We start from the raw sequence: 21,054 nt of genomic DNA, 5'->3' as shown, positions 1-21,054 counted from the left end.
AATTTGATCAATGCTGATGATTTAGAAGTTATGTACATTTTAGAATTAGAGAGCTCTTGAAAACTTTTGAATGTTTTTAACAGTGGTCTTTTTAAAATGAAATAAACGTATACTTTTTTAAAAATACAAGGTCAAAATATTTTACTTCCTATAAAGTCATTGGTGAGAATATGAGAACATAGAAATTTGAGATTAGAGTTCCTGGTGTCAGTTTCAGTTTTTATTTTAAAGCTTCATTGTTTAGTTTACTTTTATATTTTACTTCAGTAGTAATGACTATTAACTATGTGCTAGACGGTGTTCTAAAAGCATTACATAGATTCATTTAGTTAATTTTTATGAAACTCTTATGAAGTAGAGAAGATTCTTTGTACATTTATTTACAATAGTTGCTTGAGGCCGGGTGTGGTGGCTTATGCTTGTAATCCCAGCACTTTGGGAGGCTGAGGCAGGTGGATTGCTTGAGGTCAGGAGTTCAAGACCGGCCTGGCCAAGATGGTGAAACCCTCTCTCTAATAAAAATACAAAAATTAGCTGGGCGTGATTGTGCGTGCCTGGTAGTCTCAGCCACTTGGGAGGGTGTGAGGCAGGAGAATCACTTGAACCCAGGAGGCAGCAGTTGCAGTGAGCTGAGATTGCACCACTGCACTCCAGCCTGGGTGACAGAGTGAGACTCCGTCTCAAAAAAAGAAAAAAAAAAAGAGTTGCTTGAGTTTTATTCAAGATATTTGTGTAATATGTTTGCTTTGCTGTTTATTTGAAATATATAATATACAACCACATCTATTTCCAAAAGGAATTTGTAGCAATTGCTATATATAATGCTTAAAAAATAACTTTGTTACTTATCTGGCAATATGAAATATCTACATATGTGAGCATCTTGACAGTTATCAAGTCACTTGAATCTTATGATAGAATTTTGTATCCTATGTTTTAGGTCTCTTGATGTTTTAAGTGATGGTGTTTTGAAGGATCTTTCTGAGTTTTACCGGAAAATGGTAAGGTTTATGTTTTAAGATTTTCGCAGCTATAATATTACCAGCTTAAGCAGTATATTAGATCAGACTTATCAATGGAATAGTTTCCTAATGACTTCTAGTACATTAGGATCTTTTAAAACTGATGATATAGGATTCCTTTACAGATCTCACAGATACATATGATAATCAAAATTCAAGATACTTAATAATAAAGTTAATTTTTATTAATTTCTTTATAAATGAAAGTTACTGAAAGCTTCAGAGTGAGTCTTTTGTTATTTACCAAAGGTCAGGACAGTGCAAAAACATGAATTCATATGATCCCTAAGAAATGAATAAATTTATGTTTAATAATAAAGTGGAGCTTTTTCTCAAGTTTCTTTTTTTGGCAGGTTTATGGAATAAAGTTTTTATTGAATTGAATCAAAATTCAACCCCCTCTTGTAAATTTAGGAAGTTATTGAGCATTCAAGGCTGTTCTAGTTAATGTCACCACATATTAAAAATGGAATATCTTACATAATTTAAAAAACATCTTTAGGCTGGGTGTGGTGGCTTATGCCTGTAATCCCAGCATTTTGGGACGCCAAGATGGGAGGTTTGCTTGGGGCCAGGTGTTCCAAACCAGCCTGGCCAACATGGCAAGAGCCCTGTGTGCACAAAAAAAACAAAACAAAACAAAAAAACCAAACTTCACAGATTTTGTATTTGAAAAGTGATATCTTCAATTCTGCAGATTCCAGCAATGGATAGAAGAGTCATTACACCATATCAAGATGGACCAGATATTAGCTATTTGGAAGTAGAAGATGGAGATATCTTCTTGAAAGAAGAAATAAATATGGAACAAAATCATTCGTAAGCTCTGTTTTCTTTTTTTTTCTTTTCCTCCTTTTCTTCCTTCTTTTCTCCACTGTGTCCCTTCACTCTCACCTTGGACATATGACACTTTTGTGTTGGTATTGGAAGATGAAATTGAGAAATTCTGACATAAGAAATAGGTAGTTATGTTCATTCTTAACCTTGGTATAATACAAAGTAAATATATAATATCTGTAGGTCTAACAAATTGGAAGTATAAATATTTTAAAAAGTAGCCTTCAGTTTAAACATGTTGGGTTAAATAAGTGCATTTATCTTAGTTACCTCCCTAAACTCTGCTGAAATTATGTTTGCTTTTTCCTAGGGAAACTATGTTCAAGAAGGCAAAAACAAAAGCTAAAAAGAAGCCACGTAAACGTTCAGATAGTTCTGGAGGTTATAACCTTTCAGATATTATTCAGAGTCCATCATCTACAGGTTCGTGGAAAGTGAGCATGTATTTCCAGTTCTAATCTTCTATGTCTCTATTCACATATGTCTTCTGCTGGGGCTACTGAAATAAACAGTCCTTATGGAGGTACCAAAAGTGATAGTTTATTATGAGTACTCCAATTGAAGTTTGCTCTGGGAGCACAAAAGAGGTACTCAAACTAATCTGAGATCAGGGAAGTCCTCTTAGAGGAAAGCAATGCTGAGCTGAGTCTTGAAGAATGAAGTTATCTCAGAAAAGGAGGCAGATAGATATATTAAGCAAAGGGGGCAATGTGTTCCCAAGCTTAGTAGCAAGAGAAAGAGTTGCACATTTCTTGTGCATATAGTTCAGTACAGGAGATAGGTTGGATAGGGTCGGATTTTGGAGGCTCTTATATGCCAAACTAAGGAATTTGTGTTTTATTCTAAAGGCTATGGGTGGCTGTTGATGATTTAAAACAGGATGTGACTGGATGAGATTTGTTTTTAGAAAGACCACTCTTTCCAGTGGCATAGGGGTTTGGAGGTTGGCAAAACATGACAGAGATAACTATTATCATGTTGATTCAATTTAAATATGTCAGTACTCCAAGTAAGATGCCATTCTTGTGCATAAGGGGGTTGTAATCTTAGTAGAATATAAAATGTATTTAGGCATTATGTGAGCCTGTTTGAAAGTAAAGGTCAGGTCATGTAGTTTTTCTAAAATATTTTTCTCCAGTTTTTTATTTTGAGAATATTTAACTTACTGAAAAGATGAAAGAAAAATACCATGAACACCTATGTACATTTTATTCAGATTTATTGTTAACTTCTCATCACATTTGCATTTTCTTGCAGACTCTTTGTTGCTTACTGTCTCCTCTTTCCTCCATGTGTTACACACAAACACACACACAAACACACACACACACAATACAGAGACTTAAAAAAAATTGTTCCACTTGGAATAAGTTGTAGACATGATACTTTTTCCCTAAATACTTGAACATGAATCTTTTAAGATGGGAATACTCTTCTACACAACCACAATACCATTATCATACCTGAGACAATTGACATTAATTAATGTTAACTAGTATTATACTTCATATCCCAATTTTCCTAATTGTTGACAAATGTTTTTATAGTCTTTTTTTTTTTCTTTAACATTAACGAAAAAACTAGTATCTATCAAGGTTCATGTTATCTTTGCTTATTAGTATCTCTTTAGTCTCTTCTAACTAGTATAGTACTGCTGTACTTTTTTGTTTTTTGTTTTCTCTTTTCCAAAAGGTCAGTCCAATTGTGTTATAGACTGTCTCACATTCTAGATTCATCTGATCTAGATTAAACTATATACGTTTTAGTAGTTTCTTTAGATAAAACATGAAGTGTGACTATAAAATAATGAGACTACAGTATGGCTTTCAGAAATGGTAGGTTACTCTTGTCTATAGCACTAAGACATTACCTAGTACAGTTTCTACTAACAGTACTTCATAGTCAATCAGCTGTATACAAACAACTTTGAAAAATAGAAGAGTACATTGTTTTGTGTCCCTTTGGAAAAAAAAAGCTTGTTAGGCAGGGCAAAGAAGAAGGATTTTTTTTTATGTTTACTGAGATGCTTCAAATTAGGTGCTTGATATATTCACTAAAGCTCAAAGGAATAATGTCAAGAATAGTTTTAGATAACATAAAGATTAAAAAAGGATAGATAATATGCCTAAAATTTATTTATGAAGCAATGAAAATAGGAATCAGGAGACCTAGTAAATGAGAAAGCTATTATCTTAGGACTTTTCTAAATTTAAAATTCTGTGATTCTGTGTTCTCTGTGTTGTATGAATTACCGTTAGTGTTTAGAAGGAGGCAGGGGTGGACTGATGGAAGGATGAATAATGGATAGACAGTCTTGAAAGTAATGACTTTCCAGTCACCTAAATGACTTATGGAAAAGCAGATATTTGGTTTGTTTTAAATAATGTTATTGTTACCATATGTGTTAGAATCTTAGAATTTCAGAGCTAGAAGAGACATTAGTAATGAAATAATTTATGTCCCTTACTTTAAACCTAAGGAAAGAAGCTCAAAAAACATAAGTGATTTGAAGTAGTGACCAAAAGAAATAAAATTTGTTCTCTTGATTCCAGGTCCATATTTTACTGGTGTACTGTTCTTTCTGTGGCCAAGATATCTGTAGTCAAAGATAACTAAAAGGTCAGATTTAATTGGAGGCCAAAAAGACCTGTTAAGGAAGAAAATTTGAGTAGAAGGCCAATTTCATCAAAGACAATTGCTTAAAAGCTTAACATCTGTGTCGATCTTAAAGTTAGACAAACGACATTCGGCAAAACTGTTTTTGACCAGAAGTAATTGTTGGCCACATTAATTGTCCTCTTTTTTTCTGGATTTATTTCTAACTGACTTTTGAGAGTGTTCTAATATTAGATGTATTCTCTTCGATGAAAATTTGCCAACCTTAAAAATATTCAAAAAGAGGCAAGATGCGGTGGCTCCCGCCTGTAATCCCAGCACTTTGGGAGCCCAAGGCGGGCGGACCACAAAGTCAGGAGTTCCAGACCAGCCTGGCGAATATGGTGAAACCCCGTCTCTAGTAAAAATACAAAAAAAATTAGCCGGGTGTGGTGGTGCATGCCTGTAATCCTAGCTACTTGGGAGGCTGAGGCAGGAGAAACACTTGAACCTGGAGGCAGAGGTTGCAGTGAGCTGAGATCACGCCACCGCACTCCAGCCTAGGCAATAGAGTGAGACTCCGTCTCAAAAAAAAAAAAAAAAAAAAAAAAAAAATTCAGAAAGATTGTGTGGCAAAAAAAATGTTTAAATGTTCTTTCCAAATTGTAGTAATAACAATAAAAGAAACATTTAGCTTGTTAAGGTGATTTACTTTAAAGAGAACAATGTATAAGAGATGGTAGGTTTTATTTTTAAATCAGTTATACAGCTTTTAGTTACAAGTTAGATAACATCTTTATTTTATAGCTTATTTTGGTACTTCATTTAGATTCTAATAAATTTGAAATGTGTGGAAATGGACATGTGAATCTAAGCAAAAGTTTGAACCTGGATACCAGGTGTGGCATGAGGCCAGGCATTTAGCTTGCCTAAGAGAAGAAATGATATATACATTTCACAAGAACCCTCTTGATTCAAGAGAGCTCTCAATAGCCAGAGATTTCAGGGAAAAACACACTTCAAACAGGCCACGGTCGTCTTCCGTGGGAGCCTCTGCTATGGGGTCAGTCAGCTGGCTAAGTGAGAGGCAAAAAGGCCACAGGGTTCCTCCCACATAGAATGAAGCTACCCCCTTACTTGGGTGCAGAGACCACTGTACCAAGAGACAGATGAGAAAGGGAAAAGAAGTCTGGATTTTAATTATTTTCCCTTTCTCCTTTGTCTCTTATGTGGACAAAAATATTTTCAATCACTTTTTAGAGCAGATCCCAAAGAACTGTCTTCCTCAGGTTCATTACACAATTGGTATGTGATTGTAATGAATAAAATTATTGTTTTAGAATCTCTTCCATCTCAGTTTTTCACTTAAACTGATTTCTTTCTCCAGTTAACTTGAATTATTAAGATTTTTATACCATAAATATAATTTGAATGTTATTAAACCTGGATAATGAAAGCTTTTGGCTCTCTGGTTGATGGAATGTAATGCATATATGTTTAATGCATATGTGTTTAATTTTTTTTAATTTCATGTTTTAGGATTATTAAAGTCTGGTAAGACCAATTCTGTGGAATCTCTTCCAGAACTGTTGACATCAGACTCTGAAGGAAGCTATGCAGGAGTGGGTAGTCCTAGAGATTTACAGTCCCCTGATTTCACAACAGGATTTCATTCAGATAAGATTGAGGTTTGTTTTTTGAAGCACTACCTCCTTACCTTCAGATTTTAGATTTATAGATAGTTTATCTTTAATATTTCCTTATTTTTGCCCTAATTTTAAAACAGTTTACAGGTTAGTATATAAGAATCACAAATATAGTGTTAGTTTTCTTAACTTTGCACAACATTTCTAGTTTTAGAGATTTTAATGGTAGTTTTGAGCCCTTTATGGTGTTATTTCTAATCTTTGTGCAACTAAAATATAATGTTGATGTAAAGTATAATAACACTATAGACATATTGAAAAAATATATTTGTAGCTAAATTATTGAAATTTATCTTGTGAAATGTCAGTTAACATCAGTTAAAAATTGTCAAGGCAAATGATTTCGAAAATAAGCCTACTTTCAAAGTTTGCAGTCTCTTTCCTCCAGGGTATTAACTGGAGCAAAACAATTTGGAAATGATTGAGTTCTTCTCCTAATCTAGCACATTAAGCTGCAGAATTCCTGGCCTGATCAACTCTGGGGAGGGCATTTCTTAGACACTCCTTAACATTTGATTGCATAGTTGTTAACCTATTAGAGAAAGATGTGTAACTGAATAGAGATAGAGTCACTTTTCCGTAACCCCTACACATCCACGAAATGTATCGGAACTTCTAGGAATTCATGAGACAACAGAAGTTTACCCTTTCTTCTTAGAGTCTTTTAGGCCTCAAGGATTGATTTGATATTTATTTATTTATTTATTTATTTGAGACAGGGTCTCTCACTCTGGTTGCCCAGGCTGGAGTGCAGTGGTATAGTATCAGCTCACTGCAGCTTTGATTTCCCAGGCTTAGATGATTCTCCCACCTAAACCACCAAGTAGCTGGGATTATAGGTGCGCACCATCACGTCCAGCTAATTTTTTTGTATTTTTAGTAGAGATGGGGTTTTGCCATGTTGCTCAGGCTGGTCTCGAACTCCTGGACTCAAGCAGTCCACCCACTTCAGCCTCCTAGAGTCCTGGCATTACAGATGTGAGCAACTGCGCCCCACCAGCATTGATTTTTTCTAAAATATAGGATAGAAGCTTGGGGGCAATTTATATTCACACTAAGGTTGGTCTGTAAGACAATTGAGGTTTAAAGGAAGGCTCAGGGTATATTGTGAGTGATTTACAATAACAGAAGAATCTATCCTGGAAGTAGACATACCGTTTTAATAACTTCCTTGACGTATTACAATAGCAATAGTTTTAGGGTTCCTTTCAAGGTGTCAGTATTATTTGACTTTAATTTTATTCACAGTACTTTACATCAGAGTGAATTATATGACATTTATACAAAACTTTCATTTTGTTTCATACTCAAGCCATGGATATTAATTTTAAAATTACTGCTTCATGTCTTATTTGTACAACTTTTATATATTACATGTTAACTATTTGTGTAGAGATTTAATATGCAAACTAGTTTCCCTAAAAATTATTCTCAAAGCTCATAATAATTTAGTTATAGTCAATAATGTGATTTAAGAGTTGGCTAAGGCACAAAACTGTAGAAGAACATGATTTGAAAATACTAGATAGCTTATTGTCATAAGATTTTATTCTTCATTGTAATGTAACTAATATTTATTAAGTACCAGCTATGTGTTAGTTACTGTTCTAGGTGCCTGTTAACTTTTTTTATGTTTTTTCTCTCCCTAGGCGAAAGTCAAACCATATGTTAATGGTACCTCTCCAGTGTATTCTAGGGAAGATTTAAAACCATGGGAAAAGTCACCAATACTTAAAATATCTGCTCCACAGCCCATTCCCAGTAACAGAATTGATACTACCAGCTCTGCCAGTTGGGTTGCTGGTTCTTTCAGGTAGGATTTTTATTTTATTCTCTAACTGTTAGTTTGAGAAATGTCATTCATTTTTAATGCAATTTAATTTTTTAATGATGAACATTTAAGAAATATTAATATAAATTTCTAATGCACAGAAAATTGCCTAAATGCCTACAAATTGCTAACCAGCTATAATAGGCTTCCCCCCACCACCAACCCCAGGCAAAATTTAGTTGCCTTTGTATTATCATCAGTGAATAGTAGCAAATACTATGTTTTACGTATATAGAGAGAAACTTAGTATCAGCAGTTATTTCTTAGATAATATGTATTGGTTAAAAATGCTACACAGGAAGACCATTTTGTCAATCATAGACTTTATCTCTTAGAGCATGTGAAGGGGTATTTAAAATTTCACCAAATGTGTAACTATTCAGTTAATTTTCAGAGGATATTAATTTAATGTTATACTATCCTTTTAACTTGTCTATATTTTATATATATATATTTTTTCATTTATTTAGAAAAGTCAAATGAAGGCTGGGCATGGTGGCTCATGCCTGTAATCCTAGCACTTTGGGAGGCCGAGGTGGGTGGATTACCTGAGCTCAGGAGTTTGACACCAGCCTGGGCAACATGGTGAAACCCCATCTCTACTAAAATACAAAAAATTAGCCAGGCGTGGTGGTACGCACTTGTAATCTGAGCTACTTGGGAGGCTGAGGTGGGAGAATCGTTTGAACCTGAGAGGCGGAGGTTATAGTGAGCCCAGATCGCGCCACTGCACTCCAGCCTGGGCAACAGAGCAAGACTCCACCTCAAAAAAAAGAAAAAGAAAAGTTAAATGAAGGAGCAGATGTAATTAGAATGTAGTATTCTTTCAAAATGTTAATTGAGCTTGTGCTTCATGTTTATATGCCTACAATGGTTGATAAAGTCTAAAACTGTTAATTGACTTATGGATTATGTTATCATCTGGACTATTTAATTCTTTTGAAATAGGCTATATTTTGCAGAGTTGGAACAAAGATTATGATGTTCCATTTTATGTGCTTCATAGTTTAAACTTTAGTTCAGAAACTAGTTTCAATTTTTTTTTTTTTTTTGCCTAAGTACACAAATTGGTGCATATTTAATATGTGGGAACATCTGGAAACATCTTCTGATTGCTAATGTTAGGATATTTTGTTAAACATGTTTTAAAAATAGCCTGGTCCACAAGATAGATTAGGCTATTTCAGTACTATGCTCATTGACAAAATGCTTAGCAATAGGCAATAAATATTCTCAATATTGACATATACACAAGCATTTCTACATTCATTTTGTAGTATTGCCTAGTGTAAATAATACGTAGAATTTGTTTTTGATGAAAGAAAAAAAGTACAGGAAACAGGTTCCCTTTAATATGAAATAATATGACTTTTTTTTTTTTTTTTTTTTTTTTTTTTTTGAGACAGTCTTGCTCTGTTGCCCAGGCTGGAGTGCGGTGGTACGATCTCGATCTCACCACAACCTCTGCCTCCTGGGTTCAAATGATTATCCTGCCTCAACCTCCCGAGTAGCTGGGACTACAGGCGCGTGCCACCACGCTCAGCCAATTTTTGTATTATTAGTAGAGATGAGGGTTCACCATGTTGGCCAGACTGCTCTTGAATTCCTGATCTTGTGATCTGCCAACCTCGGCCTCCCAAAGTGCTGGGATTTCAGGCATGAGCCACCGTGCCTGGCTGACTTATTTTTATCTTTAGTGTAGATTTCATTTAGGTCAAAAATCTTCTATTTCTTTTTTTTTTTTTTGAGACAGAGTCTCGCCCTCATTGCCCAGGCTGTAGTGCAGTGGTATGATCTCAACTCACTGCAACCTCTGCCTCCCAGGTTCAAGCGGTTCTCCTGCCTCAGCCTCCCGAGTAGCTGGGATTACAGGCGCCTGCCACCACCCTGACTAATGTTTATATTTTTAGTAGTGACGGGATTCCACCACGTAGGCCAGGCTGGTCTCGAACTCCTGACCTCAGGTGATCCACCCGCCTCGGCCTCCCAAAGTACTGGGATTACAGGTGTGAGCCACCACACCTGGCCAGAAATCATCTGTTTCTAATGATCGTAGAATTTTGTCATTATGGTATAACTTCCTCTGGTGGGGCTCCAATATTGTTTAGTATCCCTAAGTTTTTCTATTAAATGTTTGTTTTTGTTAATATTAAACAGTAGAATGAGTTTTGTTTGTTAAAAATAGAAAGGAAAGAATGTAATTTTCAAGCTTCATTTAACCTAAAGGTAAGAATTTAATTAGAACTTTGGTGAGTTTTTCTGCCTAATTTAGTTAAAAATCTTTCTATTGCTTCGCTTTTTTTAAAAAATGTTTTTTTAAATATAGGAATTTCAGTTATATCACAACATTATGACCTTGAATACATATTAGCTGTTATTTGTATATGTGCTATATCACTTAACATTTTGGATATATATTAGTTAATATTTATATATGTGTATATAAAAGTAGCTTTTATTCAAAATATCCTTTATGAAGCTGGCTCACAGCTGATAAATCTAAATTATACTCTGATTATTAATCTCACATATCACTTACGATTTCAGTGAAGTTGGGGGTTGGGCTTTATAGGTAAATAAATGCTTTGCAAAGTAACCTTTTCTGTCTTTTAGTCCTGTCAGCCCTCCTGTTGTGGATCTCAGAACCATCATGGAAATAGAAGAAAGTAGACAAAAATGTGGAGCTACACCAAAGTCACATTTAGGGTTGGTTGAAAACATTATAAATGATCATTTCATGTTGTATTTCTGCCTTAAGAATTGGACAGACTTACTCCATCTTTCCTATTATTTTTCTGCATTTCATGTTATAGTTAATTATACATCCTTTTCTGGGCAATTTAGCCTCCATAATATTATTTCTTAAATATGTGCTAAAGATAGAGTTGAGTTGATAATCCAGCTCTTGTAGAATACAGTATTACATCCCAGAAACTTGACTCTAAAATGATCATTGTGGACTATTGGCTACAAAAGCCAAAGAGTTAAGGCTTGTGATGCAAGTTCTTCTTGAAATTTATGGTATGTTGGAGGGCTCATATGTAGCTATTACTTGATCATTGTTAGTATAAACTGATATTTTCATTGTTGAAACTTGTGAGCATTTTGATCCAATAATGGTAAAATAACATCAAATAAATAGAAAACATTATTATTACCAGTAACCTTTATTAAGCAGAAATTAATGTTAATTGATATAATTTCTAGCAAAATGATTTCTCATGGAATTAAACTTTGTCAGAAGAAACCACTGAAACTAATTGGTTTAATTTCTAGCAAAACAGTTTCTCATGGAGTTAAACTTTCTCAGAAGCAACGAAAAATGCTTGCATTGACTACCAAGGAAAACAATTCAGGAATGAATAGTATGGAAACAGTTTTATCCACTCCTTCAAAAGCCCCCAAACCAGTGAACGCATGGTATGCTCTTATTTTTATTTAAAATTAATATAGATCTGTGCATTTGCTTTTAAGGTAGTACTTGACTTTTGAGTTCCTTCCCACTTCCAGTGTTTCTAAAGTCTTTTCAAGCATTTCATCTCCCCTTCTGTTTTCAAGTTAAAAATTGGAACTTGGGAAACAAATACTTTTTTTGTTGTTGTTTATTTTCTTTTAATTTGGGGTGTTCTGACATACACGTCATGATGACACACATCATCATACACATCAAAATGTGGATATATTTTTCATATATAGATATAATTTCTTCTTGATATTCTAATTAGATTTTCTTGCTAAAGTGATTTAAAATTTATTTATTTTTTATAAGAAATTAAATATATCAGACACATATTAAAAAAAACTTTATTTATACTACACTAATTTCTTTGTCCTTCTGCATGCTCCATAAATGTCTTTACATGGTTATAATCATAGCTTGTTATTTTTCACTTTTTAAAACACTGCTCCTTACTTAATGTTGTATTTACATTTTCTCCATTGCAATTTACACATAGTGGCAGCACTGGAATAATCTCCAAAGAGGTCAGATATAATTTTGAGATATGTAAAATAGGTTGTACTCCAGCTTCCGTTCCATCCTTCCTTTTCTTTGTAACTTAAAATATCTGGAAACCAGTACTGGAGAAGTACATGGAGAATGTGAAGCCTTATGAAGAAATCAGTAGAACTCTCTTTCTCTCACAAGGACTGGGGAGGACCTTGGCAGCTACCCATGGTTTAGGGGAATCCCTTCAATGTTTCTAAGACCACATTATTCTGTTTGTAAGAAGGAATATTTTTCTCAATTAAAATGTTAATTATTTTGAAGAAAATGGCCAATAATTTTATTCTAAGTGTTACCAATGGAACTAAATCAGTACCTGTAAGGGCTATTAGTAGGTCCAAAGCATGGTTACTGAAAAAGAAAGTAAAATAAGAGGTAAGAACACCCAAGGAAAAGAGAAAAGAGGATAAAACTGGAGAGGATGAGCTTAGCAGAATTTTAAAATTTATCAGTGTTTGTTAAGCACCTTCTAAATGTAAGGGACTGTGCTAGTTTCTGATGATAAGGCAATGAACAAGACAGATTTGACCGTTACCCTTGTAGGGTTTATGATATGACTGCTGCAACACTGAGTTGTGCTTTCTTTAAACAAAAGTATGGAAAATCCAAAAAGGGGGAAAAGTTATTGGAACCACTGTCAAGTACTAAATTGCAGTTTGAGAGAATTAACTAAGCTCATGATGAAGCTTTGGACTTGGTAATATAGCTGTAAGCATGCCATCAATCATTTTCCTTAAGCAAAAAGTGAATGAGTGAAAGTTGTTTCACTTATTTTTTTGGAGGCATATTCCTTAGAGTCCTATGTTCTTTTGTGATCTGAACTGGGTCTTTTCCAGGCATGCTGAATATCTGTCATCTTGAGATTTTCTTTAATTGTTGTCTTGCAGGTCTTCCCTTCTCTCCAGTGTTTGATCCCCAGTTTTCTTGATCCTGTGGCTTTCTATTTCTTGATACACTCCTTGTTTTGATGTAGCACAACTCCAGGAGGCTTCTGATAAAGGATGTATAGGACATATATTTTTGGAGCTCATATATTCATGAAAATATTTTTATTCTAGCCTTCATTGTTCTTGACTGATAGATGGGAACGGGATTCTAAATTGGAAATCATTTGGAGAATTTATTCAATGCCATTTAATTCCTAAATCTTCTTATATTACCTCCTGTTTTCTTCTCCACTTTTTTTTTCCCTGAAAGTTTACAGGATCTTTTCTTTATCTCTAATGTTCTGAAATTTTACAGTAATGTATCATAATGTAGGTCTTTTTTAATACATCCTGGATACTTGGGCTCTTTTAATTGGCAACATCATGTCTTTAAGTTCTAGGGAAATCTTATGTAATATTAATATTACTTTGATACTTTTCCTCCTCACTGTTTTCTCTACAAATCACATTAGTCAGATATTGGTCCTCCTAGGCTTCTCTAAATTTCTTACTTTTTCTTTTTTTTTTTTTTTTGAGATGGAGTCTCACTCTGTTGTTCAGGTTTGAGTGCAGTGATGCGATCTCAGTTCACTGCAGCCTCCACCTCCCAGGTTCAAGCGATTCTTCTGCCACAGCCTCCTGAATAGCTGGGATTACAGATGCCTACCACCACACACGGCTAATTTTTGTGTTTTTAGTAGAAACATGGTTTCACCATATTGGCGAGGCTGGTCTCAAACTCCTGACCTCAAGTGATCTGCCTGCCTCAGCCTCCCAAAGTGCTGGAATTACAGGTGTGAGCCACTACACTTTTTCTTTTCTATTGTCCACATATATGCCTTCTAATTCTACTTTCTGGAACATTTGCCTGACTTTTTTCAACCATTAAAATCTTTATCAAGAGCTTTTTTTGGTTTGTTTGTTGATGATACCTTTTTCTATAGTATTCTGTTTTAATATTCTAATGTTGAAGATCTCTGTACTCTGTAGGCATTTTCACTCTTTAGTATATACCCAACAGAAACATACACACATATGTACCACACAACAAATATAAGAATGTTCATAATTTATTATTTGTAATAGCCCACACTGAAAACAACCTAGATGTCTATCAGCAGTCAATGGATAAATTAGTTTATTTTTATAGTAGAATACTACAGAGTAATGAAAAAGAATAAGTCATGACTAAATACAACAGTGTGGATGAATCTTACCAATATGATATTGAACAAAATAAACCAATCAACCAAAAAAAAAAGCTAAAAATAGCCATTGATTTACATCCATGTTTTATTAATTCTACTCTGTATGTGTTTTATTTTATTTCATTTTGTCAATTTATTGATTGGTTGTTTTCTCTTAAGTTCTAATTGGAAGCTCTGTGTGCCTATGTTGTACAAGTAGACTGATAGGTGTGACTATAGGGTAACGTATCAGATTTCTTAGGGACTCCTGAATCTCCCCATATGTTGGTTATCTCCATATCTTTTCTCCTTGGTCTCTTTAGTCTGTCAGTTTTTCTAAAGAGCAGCCTTTTAAATTTTTTTTGCTGGTAAGGTGTACATTTGGTTGCTAGCATTCTGGAAGCGTATCTCAGTGTAGGGAGGTTAGAGCTGGGACTGAGCTTGTCACCATTTGTAATAGGTTTTCACATTTAATGTATAGACTTCGTACACAACAGTTCACTCCCGCCATCCTCTATTACTAGTGACTTTGAATCAGATTTTCCTTCTGCCAGAGTAAAGGAGATGTAGTCATATGACCATATGGAGATAGGGAGTACATCTGGCACTCTCAACCCCTGCTTAAATAAACTGAAACAATTTTCATGCTCATGTCGACTTCAGGATTTGGTACATACTCTGTCTCCAGTATATGCCCCTTTCCAGAGTTCTCAGCTTCCCTCTTTACTGTCACCCACCTGATGACTGCTAGTTTTTCTTTTTGTTCACTCTGTGACATCAGTTTTATCATTCCATCTCTTTTGCTATCCTTCAAAAATGTGTTGCTGTTTTTAGACTGCCATTGTCTTAGTAGCTTATTCTTTTTTCCCTTGTGGGTTTATACCTTTCTGATTACTTTGCTGTACACTTTAGGATTTCAGAGGAAGGTATTCAAGTGGTCATTTATCTGAAACTTCTGACTAATTTTCAAACATAGGAAAAATTTTTCCTTGGTAATTATTAGCAACATGAGCTTAGAGTGCCACATTGAAGGGACTGTCTATCCAAATTTTAAAAGGAGTCTATTGTGGCATATTAAGGAGAATTCTAGAAAGATGGGAAGAAAGATGCCATAAATTTTGACCAAAAACATAGGGTATTTTTCTTTGAAAAGAATTTGATAATTATCTGGCTGGGCATGATGGCTCATGCCTGTAATTCAAGCACTTTGGGAGGCCAAGGCAGGCAGATCACCTGAGGTCAGGAGTTTGAGACCAGCCTGGCCAACATGGAAAAACCCCATCTCTACTAAAAATACAAAAATTAGCTGGGCATGGTGGCGCATGCCTGTAATCCCAGCTACTTGGGAGGCTGAGGCAGGAGAATCACTTGAACCCGGGAGGTAGAGGTTGCAGTGAGTTGAGATCATGCCACCACACTCCAGCCTTGGCAACAGAGCAAAACTCCTTCTCAAAAAAAAAAAAAAAAAAAAGAATTTGATAATTATCAAATACAAGTGATATTTGTTATACATTTATTTTATGAAAACGTAATTGGAAAACTTAAGTACAAACATGAGTAATGAGTTTTATGTATCTTAGTACACTGAGAAAATTTATCTAACTGACCAATTATAGATAATTTAGATAATTAGAGATGTTATGGGTATTCTGAATTTTTGAGAATTATAGATATTCTGAATTATTATCATCAAGGTGAGCGGTATCTGAATTGTCTACAATTAGTAATTTATGCTCTTTTTAAGACTATACAGGCATACTTTGGAGATACTGCAGGTTCGGTTCCAGACTACGTCAATAAAGCAAACATCGCAATAAAGCAAGTCACAAGAAATTTTTGTTTTCCTGGTGCCTATAAAAGTAATGTTTATACTATACTGTAGTTTGCCAAGTGTGCAATAGCGTAATATCTACAAAAAAAACACCTTAATGTAAAACTATTTTATGGCTAAAAAATGCTAATGGTCATCTGAACCTTCAGTGAATCATCTTTTTATGGTGGAGGATCTTGCCTTGATGTTGATGACTGCTGACTGATCAGGGTGGTGCTTTCGTCACTAAGCTTAATTATTTCTAGCTTTTGATTTAAAGTGAGAGAAATGTGACTTTTTCTTTCACTTGAACACTTAGAGGCCACTGTAGGGTTATTAGTTGGTTTAATTTCAATATTGTTGTTTCTTAGGAAATAGGGAGGCCTAAGGAGGAGAGGGAGAGAGATGGGAGAACTGCCAATTGGTGTAACAGTCAGAAAACAAACATTTACCAATTAAGCTTGCCAACTTGTATGAATGTGGTTCGTGGTGCTCCAAAACAATTATAATAGTAACATCAAAGATCACCATAACAGATGCGATAATAATGAAAAAGTTTGAAATACCAGGAGAATTACCAAAATACGACACAGAGACACAAAGTGAGCATGTATTGTTAGAAAAATGGCACAATATACTTGCTCCATGCAAGGTTGCCACAAACCTTCAACCTGTTTAAAAACACAGTAACTATGAAGCACAGCAAACAAAGCACTTCAGTATAAATTGAAATTACTGTTATTGTTGAATAATTTTCTTTCTTGAATTCTTACAAGGCACAAAGTATTTTAACGTGAACTCTGGATAAAACATTAATTATTGAGTGAATATAATGTGATATAATTTTTCGTGTGATTATAAAATTATGAGATAGCCACATAATTCACTGTATCACTTGATTTTTAATCAGATACACATAGAATGTAAATACTTGTAATATATGCTTGAAGTAAAAATGGAATAGATTGTTTTCCTGAGAACATATCTCGTATGCATTGGTTTTAAAAAAAATTGGAACTTTTTTTTGTTTTTGAGACAGAGTCTCACTCTGTTGCCCAAGCTGGAGTGCAGTGTGCAATCTTGGCTCACTGCATCCTTGACCTTCTGGGCTGAAGCAATCCTTCCACCTCAGCCTCCTGAGTAGCTAGGATCACAGGTGTGCATCAGCATGCTCAGCTAATTTTTTATTTGTTGTAGAGATGGGTCTTCCTGTATATCCCCAGCTGGTCTTGAACTCCTAGGCTCAGCAGTCCTCTTGTCTCCACCTCCCAAAGTGTTGGGATTACAGGCATGAGCCACTGTTCCTGGGTGAAGTTAACATTTTAATCAGATTTACAGATTGTTATTTACAGAACGTATTCATGACTGTGGTGATTTATCTGTTTTTTTTTTTTTTTTTTTTTTTTTTTTTCCTGAGACGGAGTTTTGCTCTGTCGCCCAGGCTGCAGTGCCGTGGCGCAATCTCGGCTCACTGCAGCCTCTGCCTCCTGGGTTCAAGCACTTCTGCCTCAGCCTCCCGAGTATCTGGGATTACAGGTGCACGCCACCATGCCCGGCTAATTTTTGTATTTTTAGTAGAGATGGGGTTTCACCATGTTGGCCAGGCTGGTCTCGAACTCCTGACCTCGTGATCCATCCACTTCGGCCTCCCAAAGTGCTGGGATTACAGGTGTGAGCCACCACGCTCAGCCGATGTAACTGTTTTTTAAAATCCTTCTTAAAGGTACATCATTACCTGAAGTATCATCTAATGAGATTTTACTTCTTCAAAAGATTTTTAAAAATGTTTACATTAATATTAAGGTTAATATGCAATTCATTAGCAAAACACAAATTAGCACTCTAAATATACTTGAGGTTGTGGTAGGATTTTCACTAGTTTGTTCACACATTCATTCACCTAGTCTGTACAATTCCCACTGTTTATAGTTGTAATCCTGCTGCTGGCAGTTAGGTGTGGCAATGGAAAGTATTAGAGATAACTGGGTTTTTGCATTAGATTGAAGTTCCAACCAGGCAAATTTTAAATTTAATGTGAAAACACTAAGTATGTATGGGATTTGGCTACTTCTCAAAATTCAATGTTTTACTTGGAGAAATAATAGAACATTTCTCATCAGTATATTCAGTGGAAGAATACATGGTCTTTGTGGCCTGGCTTGATGTTTGAATGTAAATTCTTTCAAATTCCATTTAGAGCTAACCCATACAATATAAAACAATTTCAATTATTTAACATTTTAAAGCTAAAATATTATTTAGAGTAAAATTACAGGGCTTCTTTTGCTGAGGAGCAAAATTCTGGTTAATTTTTATGCAGGTACAAATATCTAAAATACTTCTCCATAAATTTTCTGTGGCTGTTAAGGTAGAAAATAGCTGGAGCTTGTGAGTTAGGAAAATAAAATTGTGGGAAATCAGGCACTGTTTCCAATTATGGCATAGTCAGTGGAAAGAACAATAAAACATATTTGAAGAAATCTGTTTGTCAATCCTTATGCCAGTATCACACGGTCTTAGTTCATTTTGTGCTGCTGTAACAGAGTACCACAGACTGGGTAATTTATAATGAACAGATATTTATTGGCTCACAGTTCTAGAGGCTGAGATGTCCAATATCAAGGTGCCGGCATCTGGCAGGAGCCTTGTTCCTGCTTCATAGCATAGTGGAAGGCATATGCCAGCAGAGTGAGAGAGAGCAAAAAGGGTTAACCATTCTCAGTGATAATGGCATTAGTCAGTTTGTGAGGCACCCTCATAACTTAAACACCTCTTAAAGGTCTCATCTCACAATACAATCACAGTGACATTTACATTTCAACATGAGTTTTGGAGGAAATACATTCAGATCTAGCATATACTATCCTGATTACCGTAATTGGTTTTGTCTTCTTCCAACTTTCTATTTTTTTTTAAAAGAATGCTTTGGCTAATCTGGGATTTTTTATTCTCATGTAAATTTTAGAATCAGTTTGTCAATTTTTGCAGTTAAAAAACCTGGTGAGATTAATTCAATTTTTAAAATGATATAATCTATATAGATTTTCTGTTATTTTCAGTAATTTAGTTTTTTAAAAAAGATATTTGTCTATTCCATGTAAATTGTCAAATTTATTTGTGTTAAGTTGTTTATAACATTTCTATCTTTTTTTTTTTTCTCTGTTTTTCATTTTTTGAGTCAGAGTCTTGCTCTGTCACCCAGCCTGGAATGCAGTGGCCCAGTCTCGGCTCACTGCAACCTCTGACTCCCGGGTTCAAGCAATTCTCATGCCTCAGCCTCCTGAGTAGCTGAGATTACAGGTGTGTGCCACCATGCCCAGCTAATTTTTGTATTTTTAGTAGAGATGGAGTTTCATCATGTTGGCCAGGCTGGTCTCAAACTCCTGGGCTCGAGTGATCCACCTGCCTTGGCCTCCCAAAGTGTTGGGATTACAGGCGTGAGCCACTGTACCTGGTTCTATAAGATTTCTGTATTACCCTTTTAATTTCTGTAATATCTTGTATTAGTTATTTATTGCTTCATAACAGATTATACTTGAACAACAGCTTAAAACAACCAACATTTATTATCATAATTCCTTTGGGTCAGGAATCTCAGCTGAATGCCTCTGACTCAGGATCTTCCACAGTGCTGCAGTCAAGGTTTGGCCAGGGCTATAGTCATTTCAAGGCATGACTTGAAGAGGACCTACTTTCAAGATTACTCAGATATAGAATTCTGGATTGACATTCTCTACCTCTTTCATCATATTAAAGATTCCATCATCTTTTGGGCTTCATTGTTTCAAATAACAAGCTACTCATTTTCATTCTGTGTTGTATTTCTATGGCTGCTTTCAAGATTTTCTGTTTAGCTTTGGTTTTCAGCTGTTTATTTATTATGTGCCTAAGTATGGTTTTCTTTGTTTTATCTTTTTTGGGGTTTGCCAAAATTCTAGAGTCTTTAAATTTATATCTTCCACCAAATTTGGGAAAATTTTGGCCATTGTTTCTTTTTCTCTGCCATATCTCTCTTCTTTATTTCTGGGACTTCAGTTAACACATATGGCAGACCTTTTGATTTTATCTTATAACTCACTATGGGATAATTTTCTTCAACTTTTTTTTTGTTTTTCAGATTCAAAAATTTCTTTTGATTTATCTTCAAGTTTACCAACTCTTCAATCTATACAGTGAATTTTTAAAAATATATTAAAAATTCTTGAATTTTCATTTTGCTCTTTTTAATAGTTTCTTTTCTTTGCCAAGCTTACCTATTTTTAATGAGCTTTTGTTGTTGTTATCTGATGCATAATTGTAATAGCTATTTTAATATTATTGCTAATTTTAACGTCTGAGTTCTCTCTAGACTTGGTCTTCATTGATTGGTTTTTCTTATGGAATAGTTTTGGATATTTCACAATTGGCAGCAAGAATCCAACATCACATTGAAAACTGCAATTATATATTGTAAAATTTTTGGTATACGTTCTCTTATTGTTCTCTTATAACTTCCAGCAGTACTGTTTTACAAAATGGATGTTTTAACATGATCTTTGCTTTCTTTTGCAGGGCATCTTCTCTGCATTCAGTTTCATCCAAGTCATTCCGGGATTTCTTACTAGAAGAAAAAAAGTCTGTTACTAGCCATAGTTCAGGCGATCATGTCAAAAAAGTTTCTTTTAAAGGAATTGAAAATTCTCAGGCACCAAAAATTGTCAGGTAATAAAACAAACTTAAAACTAATACATTTTCTACCTTAAAATATTCTGTGGTGGTTTTATGTTCTGAAATAACTTTATGAGGCAGATTTTTTGTACACTCTTTTACATTCAGAATTAGCATGTTTAAATTCCTTCCCCACTTAAAAAAAGTTGAAAGTTACTGAGATATAATTGACTTAAAATCAATTGCATCTATTTAAAGTATACATTCTGTAGTTTCAGTATATATGTACACCTGTGACACCAACACAACATTCAAAATAGTGAACATAAGCATCATTTTCAGATGTTTTATCATGTCCCTTTGTAATCCCTTCCTCTCTTCCTTCTGTTTCCCCCTCCCAAGCAGCTACTAATCTACCAATAAAGACTAGCTTGTACATTTTAGAGTTTTATATCAGCAGGGTCGTGCAGTATGCACCCATTGTAAA

The 21,054-nt window shown here is 34.8% G+C and overlaps 1 protein-coding gene across 6 annotated transcripts in view; it reads left to right on the top strand.

The window, feature by feature from the left end:
• IBTK (inhibitor of Bruton tyrosine kinase) overlaps positions 1–21,054 on the top strand; it is a 79,091-nt gene that overhangs the window by 46,903 nt on the left and 11,134 nt on the right. For all 6 annotated transcript variants that reach the window (XM_063724879.1, XM_063724878.1, XM_009242032.4 and 3 more), the window contains 8 exons: positions 941–1,001; positions 1,720–1,841; positions 2,170–2,282; positions 5,994–6,142; positions 7,810–7,973; positions 10,605–10,697; positions 11,268–11,411; positions 20,472–20,621. In XM_063724879.1, the coding sequence (XP_063580949.1) occupies positions 941–1,001; positions 1,720–1,841; positions 2,170–2,282; positions 5,994–6,142; positions 7,810–7,973; positions 10,605–10,697; positions 11,268–11,411; positions 20,472–20,621 (996 nt within the window). The remainder of the gene's footprint in view (positions 1–940; positions 1,002–1,719; positions 1,842–2,169; positions 2,283–5,993; positions 6,143–7,809; positions 7,974–10,604; positions 10,698–11,267; positions 11,412–20,471; positions 20,622–21,054) is intronic.

The sequence above is a fragment of the Pongo abelii genome, chromosome 5 (genome assembly GCF_028885655.2).
Source record: "Pongo abelii isolate AG06213 chromosome 5, NHGRI_mPonAbe1-v2.0_pri, whole genome shotgun sequence".
Classification (NCBI taxonomy): domain Eukaryota; kingdom Metazoa; phylum Chordata; class Mammalia; order Primates; family Hominidae; genus Pongo; species Pongo abelii.
This window is presented reverse-complemented; position numbering and strand designations above follow the sequence as displayed.